The sequence below is a fragment of the Colias philodice genome, chromosome 14, assembly GCF_061535455.1.
Source record: "Colias philodice isolate Cphi_HAF_F1 chromosome 14, ilColPhil1 Martin Lab GWU primary, whole genome shotgun sequence".
Lineage (NCBI taxonomy): Eukaryota > Metazoa > Arthropoda > Insecta > Lepidoptera > Pieridae > Colias > Colias philodice.
The window spans coordinates 10,018,276-10,037,500 of record NC_143099.1 but is presented as its reverse complement, the minus strand read 5'-3'; the positions used below and the strand labels follow the sequence as shown (position 1 = coordinate 10,037,500).

The 19,225-nt window shown below is 31.7% G+C and overlaps 2 protein-coding genes and 1 long non-coding RNA gene across 3 annotated transcripts in view; 2 read left to right on the top strand and 1 right to left on the bottom strand.

Annotated features, from left to right (window-relative positions):
* Positions 1–5,086, top strand: part of kar (monocarboxylate transporter 10-like protein kar) — a 12,975-nt gene extending 7,889 nt beyond the window's left edge. Inside the window, exons 2-3 of the mRNA XM_089703113.1 lie at positions 2,081–3,196; positions 3,681–5,086. Coding sequence (XP_089559239.1) covers positions 2,081–3,196; positions 3,681–3,739 — 1,175 coding nt within the window. The 3' untranslated portion in view covers positions 3,740–5,086. The remainder of the gene's footprint in view (positions 1–2,080; positions 3,197–3,680) is intronic.
* A 152-nt stretch (positions 5,087–5,238) lies between these two features.
* Positions 5,239–7,599, top strand: LOC149483010 (uncharacterized). The gene is made up of 2 exons (XR_016316566.1): positions 5,239–5,497; positions 6,787–7,599. It is a non-coding gene; the product is annotated as an uncharacterized LOC149483010 (long non-coding RNA).
* Positions 7,600–7,742: 143 nt separating this feature from the next.
* Positions 7,743–16,622, bottom strand: LOC149483009 (uncharacterized). Its single transcript, XM_089703563.1, has 10 exons — positions 16,615–16,622; positions 15,691–15,970; positions 14,457–14,560; positions 13,961–14,115; positions 12,579–12,747; positions 10,789–10,928; positions 10,073–10,191; positions 9,390–9,458; positions 8,509–8,822; positions 7,743–7,963 (listed from the first exon to the last, which is right to left on the bottom strand). Exons 1-10 carry the CDS (start codon positions 16,620–16,622, stop codon positions 7,744–7,746), a joined length of 1,578 nt encoding a protein of 525 aa, XP_089559689.1. The 3' UTR covers position 7,743.
* Between the last annotated feature and the right edge of the window lie 2,603 nt (positions 16,623–19,225).

Sequence of the window (19,225 nt, the reverse complement as noted above, 5' to 3'; positions counted from 1 at the left end):
ACCAGACAATTTAACATGGTATGGGACAAATAAGTACGAAACACTCAATGAACAAGTCAGACTAGCTTTTGGCTGGTTTTTGTTTGTTAGTATCGCTTATTTTTCGGGTCTATTAGCCGTCCCCTATGCTGCGCTAACGAGCGTTACTATACTTCCTATAATTTATTTGACATTGAAAATGGTAAAATATATATTACATGTTAATGTTTTTATAATCTGCATTAAATGGCCTTTCAGAAAGTATTTTTTTATAAACCAGGTTTAATACAAAAATATTAAAATATACTGGTTTGTTTGGATTTTGCCACTGCCAAAAGTTTATTATTTTAAGGATTGCTACATATTTTGCTACGGAACCCTAAAAAACTGGTATGGGGAATGAATCGGGCATCATCTAGTTACCTGAAAACGATACCAAACTCGACTCAAAGGTCCAAATGGCTCCGCCAGAATTTATTTTCGGAGCGCCGGGCGCTCTTTTCTATAACCCCCCCCTCCCTCCTTTCTGCAGGGGAGTAAAGACTGGCTACCGGGCGATTTGGGCTTAGGTGGACGAGTACAACATTCGTACCAAATGGCATTGCTTTACTCAAAAATGTATACCTTTTCCCATAAGAAAACGGACTATAAAGAGAACCTTCACATGGTTTTACCCAAGTTTGTAGGTCGCAAGTTGATATTAACTTGACAAAGATAAAGTTGACAAGTGGCATACAATGTATCATAATCTAATCAGGCCGACCGAGATTACTCCTTTATTCATCTTGGTGTTTCTTATCGGACCATGTTACAGATTTGGCGAAGATAAATTGTACCGTGGGATACTTTAAATTTCACAGCGTATAAAAATAAAAAATATCCTGACTTAGAGCCATAGACTCTGCAGAGTTTAAAAGAAATATATCTAAAAGTATAAAAAAAACTAACGTTTTATGTTTAAATGGATCTAATTACTTTTTTTAGAACGTTTAAACACTTCATAAAATAACATCGCATCTCTAAACGAAAAAATACTAAGAAACCAAACAAAAGAATAAAGGCACATTATATTCCAATGTCTCCGAGACGTAGGAGTGAATGTAGGTGTATATTTAGACAACGAAGAGAGACAAATTAAGTGCTTCCTATTAAGAAATGGGTTTTCAAGGCATTAACCCAATTGGTTCGTAGAAAAAGCTTGTTTATAGAAGATAACGGTTTCCTTGTTACGATTTCGCCAATCAGCTCTATTACCGTGTCCGTTTGACAGCTTGTATCAGTTTAATCTCTCATGATATGAAACTGCACTTCAAAGAAATTTTAGGAAACATCGAAATGTTCATAGTTCAAGAAGAAGAAATCATTTCGATAAATAGCTTAGTAGGTATATTTTGATAAAGTAAGTGAATTTGAATCAATACAATTTTGGAGAAATTTGATGAAGAAGGTCGTTTCGTCACTTTTATTTATATAAATAAATAAAAGTGTCATTTTGATATAAATGCAAATAATACATTTAACGAATTGTTTCACAATTACCCTACTGGAATAAGTAAGAACTGATAGAGATCAAATATCCTTAATTGATTCTGTCTGTTTGGATAATAAAGATCAAAATATATTACAAAAATTAAATACGTAATTACGATAAATACGATAAAGCTTGCTTTCAATATTCACCGCTGAATACACTTTTATGTATGTCAGTATTAATCAATCTCAATAGTTACGTAAGTGTGTTGTGAAGGTTGAATATTTTCAGTATTATCTTAAACTTCTGTTCATACAATGAATGTTTGTCTCGCGGTCGTGGTTTTCGCTAACTCTGTCACTTTATGGATATGATTGAATGATGAATGATATAATACAGTTTATTAACTATGTACTTCTTTATTATATTTTATTGTATCTATGAATTTGACATGATTAATATGATTTCAAAAGCACTATAACTATAAATTGGGGTGTTGTATTCATAGAGTTATGATTCATTTAATTTAAAACCTTATATTATCCAATTATCCATTCATTGAAGTGTTACATATTATGTGATACATAAGTGGCATACAAATGATTCATGTATTGTTTTCTTTCATTTCAGCCTTGGTTGGAGCTTTGACAATGGGCACAACGTTCCTACTGTCACCACTGTCGGGCGTCCTCACTGGTCTCCTGGGACTGCGACTGACTGCTGTCCTGGGAGGCTCCATCGCTACAGGAAGTTTGCTCCTTACGTCCTTTGTCGTTGACCACGTAGATGCCCTTTATTTCACCTATGGGATTATGTACGGGTTGGGCGCGTCCCTCGCGTATACTCCTTCCTTGGCCATACTCGGACATTACTTCAAGAGATACTTGGGACGCGTCAACGGCTTCGTCACTATAGGCAGTTCTATTTTCACTGTCATCATGCCGTCGCTAATGAAACATATGATTGAGAACTACGGCCTTCCATGGATGTTCAGACTCTTAGCTGTATTCACGTTCGGAATTGCTCTATGCGGTTTACTATTCAAACCGATCCCGCTTGTTGTAATAGAAAAGCCCTCACGTGAGAATAATACTTTCGAAGCCCTCATAAAGACCATAGTAAATGTTCAGATATGGAAGAATAGGAAATACCGACTGTGGGCCCTATCTATGCCGGTCGCTTTGTTCGGATATTTCGTTCCTTATATTCATATTCAAAAGTTTATTGAAAAAACCTTTACAAATGTTAATGTTACGTTACCCCTTCAATGCATCGGTGCTACATCTGGTCTGGGAAGGCTAATGTTTGGTATTTTAGCTGATAGAAAGGGCATTGATAGGATCCTGTTGCAACAGATATCTTTTTATGTCATTGGGACGTTGACGATTATTTTGCCTTTCGTTAAATCATTCGAACTGTTCATTGTGATATGTTTAGGTATGGGTATATTCGATGGTGCATTTATAGCTTTGATAGGTCCGATAGCGTTTGAATTTTGTGGGAGTGCTTATGCCGCTCAAGCTATAGGGTGTATGTTAGGATTGTCAGCGACACCTTTGTCCATTGGTCCTCCGTTAGCAGCTCATCTCTACAAGTTCCATCAATCGTATACATTACCCTTCGTGTTAGCAGGAATATCTCCTATAATTGGTGCTTCACTTATGTTCACTATTCGGTTCCGATGTCGAAAGAATGAAAGAAAAGGGGCTAGCACAAACGGACACCTTTCTAGTACACAAGATATTGGTGAGTTAATTTTGCAATATCTTTAAATAAACATGAGGTATTTGTAAAAATACACCGTAAATTGTAATAGCACAGCTTATAGTAAGATTGTTTTATCGTACTGTGCATAGCTAATTGAATTTCATCCTTACTAATCAAATGACTGCTACAGCAGCACCCGTAAAATATATTTTTACCTTTACCTTTTATATTTGAATTTTGAACAAACCTTATAATTAATCTTTTGACCATCGTAGCGTATATGCAATAAAAGTGTACCATTAAATTAGACTACAAAACTATAATTATTTCGCTAACATGATAAAGATCTTCCATTTTAAGGACGTTCTCTTTTAATCATAAAAAAATTTAGATACACATCTAAATAACAGTATCTATTCATAATTACATGCGGTTGACCACAGACTGAAACGGGTTCTTTTTTTTTCTTAAAATTGTTCAACGGTGTTCGTTTTTTATTTAAATTTACAAATTATGTTTTCAGAAAAGCCGCCGTCTCCGTTGCTGCGTCAAAATGGCGTCTCTCAACAAACCACATTATAACACTGGAAGAAAATCTGTCAATTCAAGTGCCTATCTTGCAGTTTACGTCTAATTTTAAGTGAATCTCTATTTTACTCTCTACACTAGAATTTAACAAATTGAAATTAGTTATCTGTTGCGTTTATAAAGAGAATGAATATGAATCGGCTGTGAACTTCATGGATTTGTAAAAACGAAATTGTTTATCTCGAATGTGTTATAGTTTTTCTTTTAAAGTTTATAGAGGCAAAAAATTTCTTTAATAACGTCACTATATTTTTTGGCCAAAGGTTTTTTTAATTATAATCAGTTCACAGGACTGGACTATAAAATAGATAGACCAAATAGATAGTGTTTTCCCACTGAAAAATCGTGACGATACATATTTTCCTACTCAAATTATGTTAATTTGCCATATATGTTCCTAATTGTTATAGTTTCACCGTGTTAGTGTAGATTAGGCTATAAATGGTTAAAAACCGTGTTAGAAAAATAAATAGTTTAAACCCATTGGTAGAATTTGTATACATATCATATGGAGTTGATAATTAGTATGAACATACCTATTTCAAATGACATTTATTTCTAAGAATGAATATTGTCTACGTACTCTGTATTCATATTTACGAGTTCAAGATGTTTTCTTACAGTATAAATGTGTATTTTCTGAAAGACTATATTTTTTCCCAAAAATTATTTCTCAGTTCTTTTTGGGTGTGAATGTTTGGTGCTATATAAATTGTAGATGTATCTATATTTATAAAACATTCATTTATTTTAATTCTAAGGTATATTTTTCTTATACACACTAATTCTAAGCTCAGCTTATGGAATCAAAGAAATAACTAATTTTAGTTCCATAACCTATAAGTTATTGTTACTCGAATGGTTTCTACCTTATCTTATTATTGATTGCTATAGAATATTTATATTATGCAAATTGGTATTTTCCTAAAAATCACTCGCCCAACTTTTTAAATGACATTAAAAAAAATATTTGACACAATGAGCTGGCGGGAAAATTTTACTAATATGTATGTATTTGACATAAGGTGATGTATCTACTACGTCCATATTTTTTTTATTACATGCAATATGTAAACTAAATGTTGATTCCTTTTGATTCATTAGAAATAGGATTATTTACTATTAGACTTATTTTATTCGTTTATTTTACATTATATTATTTGTTAATTTTAAGTACAATTTTAAATTACATTTAATTTGCATTTTTATACTTTAAATATTATGTGTTTTGACGCATTTAATCTGAATGTTTGTATTGTGAATGTATTGTTACCTTTAAAGTTCCTAATTTAGATATTTAATGTTAAGTTATTCTATTTAGTTATTAAGTATGTTATGTTAGATATAATATACTTTTTTTTTTTTTTTTTTTTTTTATGCTATTGGATAGCAAACGAGCAGACGCGTCGCCTGGTGTTAAGCGATACACGCCGCCCATAAGCATCCACTTCACTGGGAAGTGGATGTGTTGCTGTCCACAAGGAAGGACTTTATCCTAAAATTGCACAAAATCTCGTCTCTGTCCCTTGCAGTGCAATGTAATTTTATATACTGAGTAATTTATCGTATATAATATTATAATATACTTAATGTGCATTTTCAATATACGAAAGTTTTGTAACCTAACTACATGATTATGAAGATTTATAAAACTATTATTTTTTATTTAACATGTGGCAATGTTGTCAAATATATATTGTTAAATTATTTGTTATAATTAATATGCCACGAATATCCATAGGTACAATATTTGTTAACCTTTAAGTATGGACGTGGAGTCTCACAGGCTACTCAATGTTTACGTTTTCATAGTTTCACCTATTTCCCCCCGCTTCCCGGGATTGAGCGGCTCAGTAGCTTTTGTTTTAGTTGCCAAACTACCAACGAGGGAGGAGGTTGTGTCGTCCGGTGAATATTACGTGAGTAATAACCATCCAAAAATGGACTGGAGCCTGTCAGGCTACACGTCCATTGTTGTCATATAATATATTTTATAAGGGCGATTATGTTTGTTTCAGATTTTGTAGTACAAAATGTCAAATTATAAATAATGCCGGTAATTTTTCATCAAAACTACCGTCTACGACTTCTGTTCAGGGCCCTGCGCAAAAAATTTCCGTGTCGCTGATCCAACTTTCGAACAAAAAGTGAGTGAGTTGTTCGCTACGGATTAGTCTGACAATGAAGAGAATATTGAAGGTTTTTTTTTATATTGGAGTCCGAACTAATACAAAATCATGAGAGTGACAGTGATGAAGATCAGGACCAAGATCAGGACCATGATCAGGACCAAGATCAGGACCGGGAACCGGACCAGGTCCTAGGAGAAGAATCGGACAGTTCCAAAAGCTGTGGAAAGAGGAGATTTAAAAAAAAAACTAGCACTCGTGCTTGTAGTGCCTCATGTGCAAAGACGTGTTATAAATACTTCATTGCCAAGAGAACTGAGGTTGACTATGAATCGCTTTTTAGGTAATGATATGGTTACAGAAGGTGTCCAGGATCAAGAAACCATTCAAGGGTCCAGAAGAGCATGTAGAATCTGTCCCGCGAAAAAACATAGGATAACTACCTATGTTTGTGTTGGGTGCAAGAAACCTGTGTGTCTCCAATGTTCTAGACCTTTGTGCACTGACTGCCAATAAATTAGCGTTATTAGACCGTTGTCAATATTTTTTGTATTAGTTACCTGAAGTAGGTATTTTGTGTTTTTGGTTCCTTATATATTATATTTTAAGAAAAAAAGACTCATTTTGTTATAGTCATAAGTTTGGCTGTTTTTAATATCTAAAAATGTAGCCTAAGTAAATTTAGACTTAAAAGTGTCACGATTTTTTATTTTTTACATTTCCATATTTTTTTTAATAAAAGGTGATTACATAAGCACGTTATTTTATTGCTAAATCCCTTAAATTCAATATCCAATCAGCTTTAAAGCAACCTTATATCAAATTCTCAAAAAAAAAAGTATGTACATATAGGAGCCTGTGAGACTCCACGTCCGCAGTAGTGTTAAGAAAAAATGACGTCCATACTTAAAGGTTAAGATATGAATTTTGAATTTTATTTCATTTGTAAACAGTAAAATACATATAAATGCGGATATTTCAAATGTTGCTTTTAAAGAGCTTGAAAAAAGCACGTAGCTTAAATTACACACAAAATACATAATGCAATCGTACTTATTCATCCGAATAAAATTTTAAGAATGTTAAACATTTAAAAATTTATTGTCTTGTTGCTTATTTTATTATTAATTAAATATATGCATAATACTAGAAACGAATATAGCTTTTACAGTTTTTTTTTATCAAGGTCAATTTTAAATATTTAATTACCTTGCGCGACGAATTGACGACATTGGATAAAAAAGGGCATAATTAAGTTTTAAGAACCATATTACGTACATATACGAATTACGAAGTACATAATATCTAGTATGGAATTCAACTAAGAATAGGATTGAAATAGCGCCAATATGTTATGTCATAATCTTTTATTTCAAAACAATTAACCACTTCAGTTAAGCAATTACGATGGTATTTTAATTGATTTAAGAATCAGCCAAAATAACTTTACTGATAAGCAAAAAGTCATATTTTAAAATGGCATTTACCTACCAAAAGAAGATCATTGACGTTCTTATTCGTTGTTTTGGATAGTACACGCTTGTCTCGAATTTTATTCAATATTTCGATAGTAAATGAACTTAACAAAATTTAAATATACATATTGTAATTTATGACCCTTTGTGAGTTTGAAACTGTATTATTTTAAAACAAACCATGTGGTAAACATCAGATGAAAGTTAATATATGAGGAAACTAGACCAGAATAAATATTTACCCGTAAGAGTTAGAAGTTTTATTTCAGTTTTCATTTCCCATTAAGGTTTACAATGAATATCAATCTTCAGATGTACCTATATGTTTTGTTAGAGTGTGGTTACTACCGATAAAAAATAGTAAAAAGTTAAGAAAATAAAATACGTTTTTATTTCAAGATTTAATGTGTCTTTTTCTCCGGATTTGCCTTACAAAAGTAATAAATCTGTACCACAATCTTATAAAACCAATGTGCTGAGCTGGTACGGTTTCTTCAGAGGCATCTCTAGTTATATTATTTGCTCCACTGCTGAATGAATATACTCTCATTTCTACCTCTTCGTGCGACGGAGAATTTGTTTTTTGAGATGCCCATCGTAACGGTTTTGATAACCTAAAAGTAAGGTTTCATGTAAGGAATAACCAAAATATTTAACACTAAAACTGATAAGTAAGAAGTTAAGACAGGAATTATATACCGAAGTCCTATATTTTTTTATTTTGAGTACCGGAAACCAATTATAAATTTGAGATTGTTATCTGTTTCATGAAGAGATAAAAAAGTCCATGCCTTTGAAATAGGTGATTATGACACTATGAAAGTATGTTATAATTGATTTTAAGGAGAAATTTTTCTCCATAAATATTTAATTCACTTTGGAATGAGGACCATGACATTTACGATAATGTGCGAAATTATTGATGCGCCAACAAGTTAATTGCTTCCGAGTCGTAAATAATTTAAATTAGATAACTTGACATTTATTAGTGTAACTAATAGCTTTTCAAAACAAAATACATATTAAAAATTATCAAAACAGTGGCATAGCATAAATAATATGTAAAGCATGGGAACTAAAAATCTTTGCAGGATTGCCTTGTGTTACAAAATATGCTTTTTGTCTCCGTACATGATAAAATAAAACAGCGCATAATTACTCTGAAAAATAGTCCATGTCCTTGATCGTATCAGGCAACTCTCTACCATCCACATCAGGTATAACAAAACACAAGGCAACTAGCAAGACCGTCACTACAAGGACTGTTATGATCATGGTTGAGTCATTGATAGCTCGTAAAGATGTTATAAGGTAACAAGTGATTGTTCCTAGATGGCCTGACGCGTGGCAGCAGCCGACCAATGTTCCCCTAATGTTGACAGCGAAGAGCCGTGGTGTGATGTTCAATAATAATGCATTACTTATTAGCCCTGATGCTAGTCCGATTGAAGTTAGAAGATCAGATATGGTAGTCTGAAATAAAGATATCAACATAAGATATTACTGAACTAATTAGATACTAAATAGTAAATACGTAGTTGTATTACCTATTAAATATTTAATTAATTATTGTAAGTAATCACATATTAAATAAAAATTTAATAGTTTCTATGATTACAATAATTATTATGAATATTTTTTCATCTAGGTATACCAGAATATACCTAGATGAAAAAATATTCTCGGTCTAGCTGCAGGTTACCTAGATACCTAAGGCTGATCATGCTCTTGCCCTGTATTGAAAAACGATCGTAATTCGTAATGAATAATGATCATATAAGTAGTATCTAACTAGTTCTCTAATGGGATACGGGATATTTATTACAGATTGAAGATCTACTTTTTATTTCAATTTTTTATTGGAGCCAAGTTTATATTGCTCATGCGCCGAATGATAAACATGACTTAGCCCTTATTTAGCCTATAGATTAAATAAAATGGTTAGTCAGGTATACAAACAGTAATTTAAACTTTAAAGAATTCGCTAATTTTTCGATACATAGAGAAAAGTATTCTTCATTCTGTAAATAAGTCTGTTACCATAAGAATTTTAGTTGATGCTTGCGTATCTATAGTTGTAGACGGACATAAATAGTGTCGCAACAAGCTCTAGTTAAAAATAGAGAGAACGCATTTTGCTATGTCTAACTGCATTCTCGAGAAGGTAATAAACTGGTACTAGTTGCGAGTTAAAACCTCGCTAATGTTCATATTTTATACCTCATGTTAGACCATGACAAGTTATTTATAAACGCAAACGCCTGTGTGAAAGTTTAAGCAAATTACTGTATTTAATCATCTCTTATTAAATTTGGCGCCTATAATTTTATCAGTGATAAGTCGTTTTACCGGGTTTGCTAATTGTCATAAATTATAGAGTTGTAATTTATAACATTAATAATACGTTGTTAAGCGCGTAGGTAAGTGTAGTGAAATGCGTAAGTAGGTAGCTATTTTTACACTTTAAAACACGATTTGTTCTGCAGTGATATAATATATTGTAGATTTCTTTATTAAAATATTAACTTTTGAAAAACATGATATTCTATTAACCGTGTATATACAAATATTACGAACTGCGGCAGATAAATTATGAGCAACCTGTAGCCTTAAGTCCTTATATCGTAGATGTTTTATTATCTGTGCCTGAAGGCATAAAGTCTAGACTCATAACGGTTTCACCACCGTAGCCGAAATTATTTTAAATAATGAATATTGCTTACATTAAAGTCAATTTGGTCCACGAACGTCACGAGAGCGGTTGAACTTCCCAAAACCATTACATTTATTGTCAACAAATATCTCATTTTAACTTTCAACATGATAAAAACATTTAGAAGTCCTACAAATAGAGTTATGCTCAAAAGTTGAAGCGGGGCATATGCATGCATCCGTGTATGTAGTTTTATGAACAGTGGAGCCCATAGAAAATGATATAGCGCCCAGAACAAAAGCATCACGAATATTAACACTCTGACGTTATGGTTGCTTAAAATCATCAAACAAGTCCACTCCTCTTCTAGGCAGTCATAAGCCTGCAAATGTTTTATTTAATTTTAGTTGTTTAATTTAATTTTAATATCAATAGCTTTTAGGAATACTTCCTCCTACCTCCTACTCCTTGTGAATAAAACATCTAAAATCATAATATTGCGAAATTATCCTTTCACTATCCATATTTGAAACTTCTAATAGATCTTTTATTATTATTAAATACGAATGTCTTATTACCAGTTCACCAATCTATAGAAGATTCATCACTACATATCGACGTCATTTGATTATTATATATTTGAGATAAGATAAGCTGTGTTTAATATTGCGTATAGGACTGATGTAATTACCGAACTAACTTCATATTCCCAAGAAAGTGATAAAGCACAGAGTAAATAAGATTCTGTGCTATAAATAATTTTTATAATTGTAAACATAGACATACCTACTCTGTTATTTTCTGGTCTTATTTTGAATTCACTGCAAAGCTTGACGCCATTTTTCTTTGCCGCGCTTAGTAACGTATTTTCTGCCTTTGGTATTTTTCTGTTGTAGAGTAGCCATTGCGGTGATTCTGGTATCCATCTATAGTAACATTTATTTAGTTATCCCCAAGCCATTTGTTATTGCATTCTAAGGTATTTAAAACAATTGATTAAATATATAGCTTGGATACAAATCATTCAAAGAAGATTCCCCATATTTTTTTCGAAGTGTCTAGTCGTCCGCTAAACGGATGAATAAAATAAATTAGTCGTCCGATTACCGGATGAATAAAATAATTTAATCGTCCGATTACCGGATGAATAAAATAATTTAATCGTCCGATTATTCGGATTAATAGATAACCTTTTAACACTAAAGCTAGTTGGGTTGGACTAAAGAAAAGGGGGCGCAGGACTTAGAAAATTTTTGATGGAGTTGGTGTCATTATAACACCTATTTATTATTGTTTTATCGTAAAGATTACGCTAATATAAGCATGTTTTATAGGAACAACTTTTCTCTAAAATCAAAAATGGCCGAGATATTTGCCCTTAATTCGTTAGTCTAGGTTTAGGTTAGGTTAGCCTTTAGGTTAGGTTAGGTTAGGTTTCTTAAAAAAAAACTACACAGAAATAGGAGCCCCGCGAAGCGGGGCTCCGTCGACGCGCAAAAAAAAATCAAGTTTAGGTTAGGTTAGCCGTTAGGTTAGGTTAGGTTAGGTTTCTTAAAAAAAAAACTACACAGAAATAGGAGCCCCGCGAAGCGGGGCTCCGTCTACACGCAAAAAAATAATCAAGTTTAGGTTAGGTTAGCCGTTAGGTTAGGTTAGGTTAGGTTTCTTAAAAAAAAAACTAAACAGAAATAGGAGCCCCGCGAAGCGGGGCTCCGTCGACGCGCAAAAAAAAATCAAGTTTAGGTTAGGTTAGGTTAGGTTTCTTAAAAAAAAAACTACACAGAAATAGGAGCCCCGCGAAGTGGGGCTCCGTCGACGCGCAAAAAAAAAATCAAATACCTACGTGTGCCCTCCTCCCCCCACAAAAAACCTATAATACGTGCGGCAGTTCTCTAAAGAAACCCCGATAACCTAATTATATAGATAAATAGATGTTATCGGACGATTAAATTATTTTATTCATCCGGTAATCGGACGACTAATTTATTTTATTCATCCGTTTAGCGGACGACTAGCTTTGTCCTATTTTTTATATGTAATTAGAAATAATATCTTCTTTATCTCGCTTCGACTACTTACATTTTTTAAAATTTTGTAGAATAACTACACTAAATAACTATTATCTACTATTTTAGCCTGAAAAACGTAATAGGAGGAAATCATTAATATAATTTATACTTTTATACATACGTAGAATACCTACTGCGCAGTGCGTAGTTATTTAATATTGCTTATAGATAATTAACAATGTTAAATTATCAATGTTTATAAAAATAACTATTACAAGGTTATGACTATCAGTGTGACTTTAGATGTTCGATGCCATAAATTGCGGTCACACATTAAAGTTCAAATACCCAATTTTTGCTACTTTGACCTGTTTTATTCCGTTTGATCTGTGCTGTTTGATTATTATTTATTATTATTCTGTGATCATTACAACGATTTTAAAATTAATCAGTTATAAATCCAAGTGTCTAATTCATTGAAATATAAAGATGAATTGCTCTACAATACAATTTTCACTCTATTAAGCTTTTTAGTGATAAGAAGAGCAGAGAGTGACGCCTCCTTACCTTAATACAACGAGCAGTAATGTTCCAAGCAAAAAAGCAATGAAATTGTAAGTATCAAGATTGGGCGCAGCATTAGCAAACGGAATAGCGCAGAGAGAAGCAAGAATGCGCGGAGCGGAAACTATGAGGTTCAGCTTCGTCCGCCAACTGTTGCTTGCGATTTCACATACTGTAAAATAATACTTGTGTACTATATAATATGATCTAATCAATACATAAGATACCAATTCCCCATTGGACGCATAAATACTACCGTTAGCGATTAACTTTGTTTACACAAGTTTCTCATATCTACCTACCACATAACTAGACTAATTGATCGAAGGGAATGTTGGTTATAAAATAAAATATATTGAAGCTAAACATGACACTAGTTTGTATGTTATACTTAGATAGTTGACTAAGATATCATTGATATTGTTCGATATATAATTTACTAGCTTTTCGCTCGCAGCTTCGCCCGCGTAGTCAAAACTCAAAGGGAAACCCACATAGTTCCCGTTCCCATGAGATTTTCGGGATAAAAACTTTCCTATTTTGTTTTCCAAGTTACCCTGTATGTGTGTGGTAAGGACTAACAAGCAAACATACAAACTTTAGCATTTATTAGAAGGATGGCCTACCTACATGTATGGAAACACTGCACAATTCGATTATAATGCAATAAACAGCATACAACAAGCAACCTACTATTCCTATGGGATCTTTGATGTGATTAATTTAATTATTTAACTCAATCTTCAGTCAGATCACGTACTAACACAATAATTATTGATCAAGACAAGTCTCGTGCAGTATGCAGTCATTATAATAAACGTAAGTGAACCTTGAGAGATCTTTTATTTCCGTAGTTGCTTTTTTATTTAATTGTATTTACTTAATTGGCTACATTGTCAAAATATTTTTCACAAACAATCCAAAAAATAAATAGATTGCTGATATCGGTATGTTTTTTTTAATAACCAATAATTTAAAATTTTTAATTACCTCTTGACGTAATCAATTGTAGGTAAGGAATAAAATTTTCACTACTGAATTTAGTATTGCCAACATACGTACTTTATAACCTACAGGTAAGTACATACCTACTAAGTATGAAGAAATAGTAGGTATCTACTTTGTGAAATTGAAGTTTATTTATGGCATCTGAACTGAAGACTATCGCGATCGTCTGAATTTGGATTGCTTCATAGATAGGTATATACTTGTCGAAATAAAAATATTTTCATACCTATACCTACTCTACAATTTATAAATCTGTAGCCTTGTCGAAAATATCTTTTTTGTGTTCGTCTCTTAACCTGAAGTGGATCTCAAAAGGTTAATGCCTTAACGTACACGTATGTAAATGTGAGTACTAAATAACAATACAAACGTCATACCAAGAATTAATTCCAAGTAATAATTAGCGCTTGTGAACATGGATTTTAAAAATATTAAGAGGCGGTACCAACTTTCCGAGTCACAAAAGACTAAAGTGAGTCTGAACACAAGGTCAGCAATTAGACTAATTATAATGGCTATCCTTCTTCCAAAACTGAAAAAATATTATTGCTTTTTTAGGTAATTCAGCTTTTGTCAAATTTAGATAAGTTGGATCGTTTGACAAATCGTTATTTTCACGAGTTGTTCAATATCTGAATAATTAGTTTATAATCGAGCTTGATTTAAATGCAATCAATAAATACTCTAAATCTAATCTCTCAATAAATCTACAAAGTAGAAAAATATTCCATGTAACAATAATAAAAATAAATAATGTTATATTAACAAACCTTCAAACATTTATTGTTTCATCTTAATTCTAAACAATCATAAGACAATCACATGAAACAACAGATAATTCAATTATTTGCTAAATAGATAGATAACAATTACCTGTCAGAAACAATCCCAAATATTACACATCCAAATACCAAACCCAAACGGCAAATTACCGTTGTTGATAACAGCTGCATACTCTTATCACAGAATATAAGCCACTGCAATGATATAATTAACACACAATCAAATATCAACATAGAAAGATGAAAAGGTTAATTGTATGTGCATTGATATTGGTAGTGGGTAAAGGGTGACTCCTTGGTGACTCTATATAATTTCTTTTATATTTTAATTATTATATTTTACTAGCCGTCCGGCTTCGCCCGTGGGACATGTTTATGTTTTCTTTCCATAAGAACCATCCTCGTACTTCAAGGTATATTATTATACCTTGAAGTACGAGGAATTATACCTTATTAATATAAAAAAGAATTGTCGAAATCGGTCCACCCGTTCACGCGTGATGCCGTGAGTCGTGACCAAGGAAAACGGGTTTCATAATTCATTTTTATATACATATATAGATAATCATTTTTTGTACCTACTTACATGAATATATATATGTAAATTATAATAGGTAATTAATTCCTAAAAAATAGAGTCAGCAAAGTAAGTTTTAATCAATAATTACCTAATCATTAAGATTTTCTTGAGCGTTATTAAAAAAATATATATATAAAATCGCGATTTCTTTTCCTTTTCAAATAATATTGTAGAATATAATAGTGTGTATAAACTATAAAGCTAAGTCTTGACCTAATGTTCTGATATAACAATACTAATGAATTATCAATGTAAGTCATTCTTCCGTTTTGCCACTTAACACATAAATGCTAACAAATAATTGGCGGTTTTCATCACGATATCCAACTACCCACCGATATTTATGTTGCAGATCTAGTTATTAAATATCAAACCACAAGTAACGTGAATATACTGTTTCAAAATGGTTGGTGGTTTCAGTTTTTAGATGACAAACAGTTGGATTTGTTATACGAATGTGACTTTTAAGCTTTTGCTATATAATCTTTAAGGTTTGCAATTTTGAAACATGCCCATATACGTAGTTATAGCCGTTTATATACCTACGAACAGTTATAGGAACTTTTTTCACATCACAGGAATATCAGGGATGTTAAAAGAATGACGTCAGCCCGACTCTACATTTGAAATAATTGTATTATTTCAAAATTACTTCAAATATACTACCCTAAAGCTACATTAAAATGATTTAAAGAATGTGAATAAACCTAAGCAAGTCTCAAAAGAATTGCTATAAAATTGTTACCGTCTTTTTAATCCAAATCAGCCACATAAATTCGACATGCCATTTATCACAACTCGCCACGGTAGCATTAGTGATTGTGTAACTACACAGGCTTATATTTGCAGTCTCTTGGCTTGGTACACACAGAATATCTTGAGACGGTTTCAAAAGAAACATATCGTCATAGTGATTCAACATAGTTGGTATCACTAGGGCTGTTGCTAACAATGTCACAATCCACTGCCAGGCTCCGATTTTACCGAGAACATCTGTAGTTACATCTTCGTGGATGGTCCCAATTCTGTAAAGGAAAATTGCTTATAAACTTGTAGAATTTGATCGACACTAGGAAACTTATTGGCACATCAGTGCATTGACGATATTATGTAATTTTACTAAATTAAAAGTGGATGTGGTGGTCCAATACAGGTAACTTATATCCTGATATAGATCCTGTCTCATTTTAAATTATATCGTACTGCAACATAGAGTAGGTTTTTGTAGGCAATGTAAATATCATATTATGTCTATGTATCAATAAATATTTATGATCGTCTTTGTACTTTGAGCAATTACACTTCGCAAAGCGATAAATTACAACCTTTAGGTATATGAACATCATCAATATCTAAGAATTACATGTCAGCCTAACTGGAAATTTATTCAACAGAACTAAAAAAGCATTTAGTTCTTTTATTTGCCTTGATAACACCACCAGATTCCAACGAAAACTCTGTATCAACTTTCAATTATTTTATAACAATGTTTTTAGATGATAAGAAAAATAAACTAACAATCGAACATGAGGACGACCAAATAAAAATTATTCACAAAACAAAAACACATTGAATATTTTCATGGAAACTTACTACTGAACAACAACTTTATTATGATTAAATTCAATATTTTACATAGATACTAGAATTGTATATATTAATTTCTTACATCGACATTGTGGTCATTATTTTCTTTCGCAAATCTTACATGGTTGGACACATTGGTTGGACATTGATTTGGCATGTGATTCCATGACCAACTAGATTAGGACTCGATTAGCATATTCGCAGAACTATCATAGCTATTTTCAAAGTATGTTTGCACTAAAAATTCTCTCGCTCAAGATGAAAATAACCACTCTTTGTGACAGGACCGGTTTCCAAGTGTTCTTTCCAGTGAATCCCCTGATATATTTTAGTTAAGTCATCTTATTCGAGGAAAATGCAAGTAAAGTATTAATGTTTTGCATTACATAATATGTTATACAATAAAAATGATTTGAGTTTACATATTATATATTAACACCTTCAATAAGGAAAATGTAATTTGTAAACTCCATAATAGCTTTAAGCAATACTATAGCTATCATTTCAAAAATAAAAGTAAATAAAATCACCCCTTTTTGGTTAAGTTAGTATATATTTAAAAAAAATTGTGAAATGCGTGTGCCTTTTGCAGATTTTCCACTTGTATAGTTGTATGGATTTAACTGACCTTTAAATTATCCGCTACTAGGCTGTAAGTGCAAATACGCTTATCAATGTCATCATATCTCATACCTACTTATATCTGTTATTTTTTCGCGCTTTATATGTAACGAAACATATCATAGTTTTAAAAGCATTACGTCATAGTGTATTAAGATTGATAAAAATAGCTGTATTTGCACACATTTGCTTGTAAGATAACAATTTAAATAATAAGGAAAAGCAATTGGGATGTAGGTGTCACTTGATTGTGTGCGATATGGAAACTCTTTGCCCACTGGAGTGGAATTTTTTTTAATGACAATTTTATACGTTCGCGTCTATAATTGTAACTAAGATTGTAACTTACATATCAATGAGAGGTCAGTGACCGCGGGCTAGGACGCGTTGCGCAATAAACCACGCTGTTAACTTAGTCTGAATTTATTCAACTCATTTCCAATTTACAATTTCTTAAATTGTTTTTTTTAATTATACTTCGAAAAAAGATGTAATTTATTGCTATTTCGTTTGCTGCCGATAAATGTTTTCCTATTAATTTTAAAAATACTAGAAAATTTAAAATTGATAAGCAAATTCTAATTTATAAAGTGACCCTTGAATCAAGCACCAGAATATAATTTAATTTATGCTATTATATTTTTTTATATAAGATTGCCCGAGGTTTCGCTTGAACAATACATATACATATACCTATGTATCGTGCTCTACATTTTCCCTTTAGGTTAAGTACAGGCATATATATAACATTAAAATATAGGATTAGGAAGCATAGTTACTAGTATCTAATCTGTGGTATTTAAGCATAGTAGATAGGTAACAAAAAGTAGGTGTTATGAAAACTTCATTTGAAAGCTCAGAAAATTCCAGCCGTTTGCGTTGAAATCGAAATAGATACATTTTTTTTGCTTCCTTTTTAACACACTTTTATAAGCTTCACCTGTATATTTATATGTATGCTTGTATCTGTGTATATATAAACGACTCCTTTATACTTTATTTTAACCCACATTTAGCGCGATCAATCAAACAAATAAACTGTTTAATATTAGTATCTAAGATCAAATAAAATAGTGTAAATTAATATTTACTATTAACTTTTATTATGGCATCGCATCGCGGTTGTATTAACTCCATTGGCGCCAAGAACAGTCACGACCTCGTCTAATTACTTAATCAATATTAATACGCTTTTCTAAATTAACATTCAGAAACTCTTTTACATAGTACATATAAAGTAAATTCGTAATTATCAGTTGGATAATAAGAATGCAAAGTGAAGGAATAATTAATAATTTAAATATATATTAACTGACGTTACGAAAAGCTTTCCCATTTTTCATAAAATATTCCGCTGGTAATTATTTTATATTAATACTTAATAAAGAAATATTTATACGTATATTTTATTTTTAAGTTTAGAGAAATCTCTTGATTAGTTAGGTACATGTTAATGATAGACAGATAGATAATTTTTCAATTTTAATTATAATATTTATTCTTAGTTAAAATTTTAATAAAAAGTTACTTGTAAAATGCAGCTCTACAAACTAAGATTTGGGGAATAAATTCAGTAAGCTATAGCCAAATGGCTCGGCCAGTGAATACACATGGAATACTTATATCGGGTGTTGTCAAGGACAAAGAACTCGCATCGATAATGTACAGTATAATTTTTATGTAGTTTGACCGTGAACTGAAAACAGAGTTATGAAATGTGTATAAAAATTTGCAGTTAAAATTTTTTAAGTGCGTTTATCTTGTGTGAAGTTTTTATTTTATAATTATCTTATATACATGTATGTATGTTCAGACTAAACATTTTATCTGTTCTTAGAACGTGTGTTGCGTTAATTAATCATCTTTATACTATTCAGTGGTCATATTTCATAATCACAATAAAGAAATTTCAATCTTTGTTTAGATAAATATTGAATAAGCCATGCGTGTATCTGTGTTTATAATTAATTTTAATTAAAATGGTTTAATTTAGTTCAATTTGAAATCAGTGATAGAGTCGCGTTTTAATCCGAATACAAGCTAAATAACAATTGTCTCTAAGCAAAATCGTA

Excerpts from the sequence above, each read along its gene's own strand:
- LOC149483009 (XM_089703563.1), bottom strand. Across the intron at positions 10,192-10,788 it reads ACCAGAAAATAACAGAGTAG|GACTTCTAAATGTTTTTATC; the intron begins GTATGTCTATGT and ends CTCTATTTGTAG. Across the intron at positions 9,459-10,072 it reads TGGACCAAATTGACTTTAAT|AGCTTGTTGCGACACTATTT; the intron begins GTAAGCAATATT and ends ATTTTTAACTAG.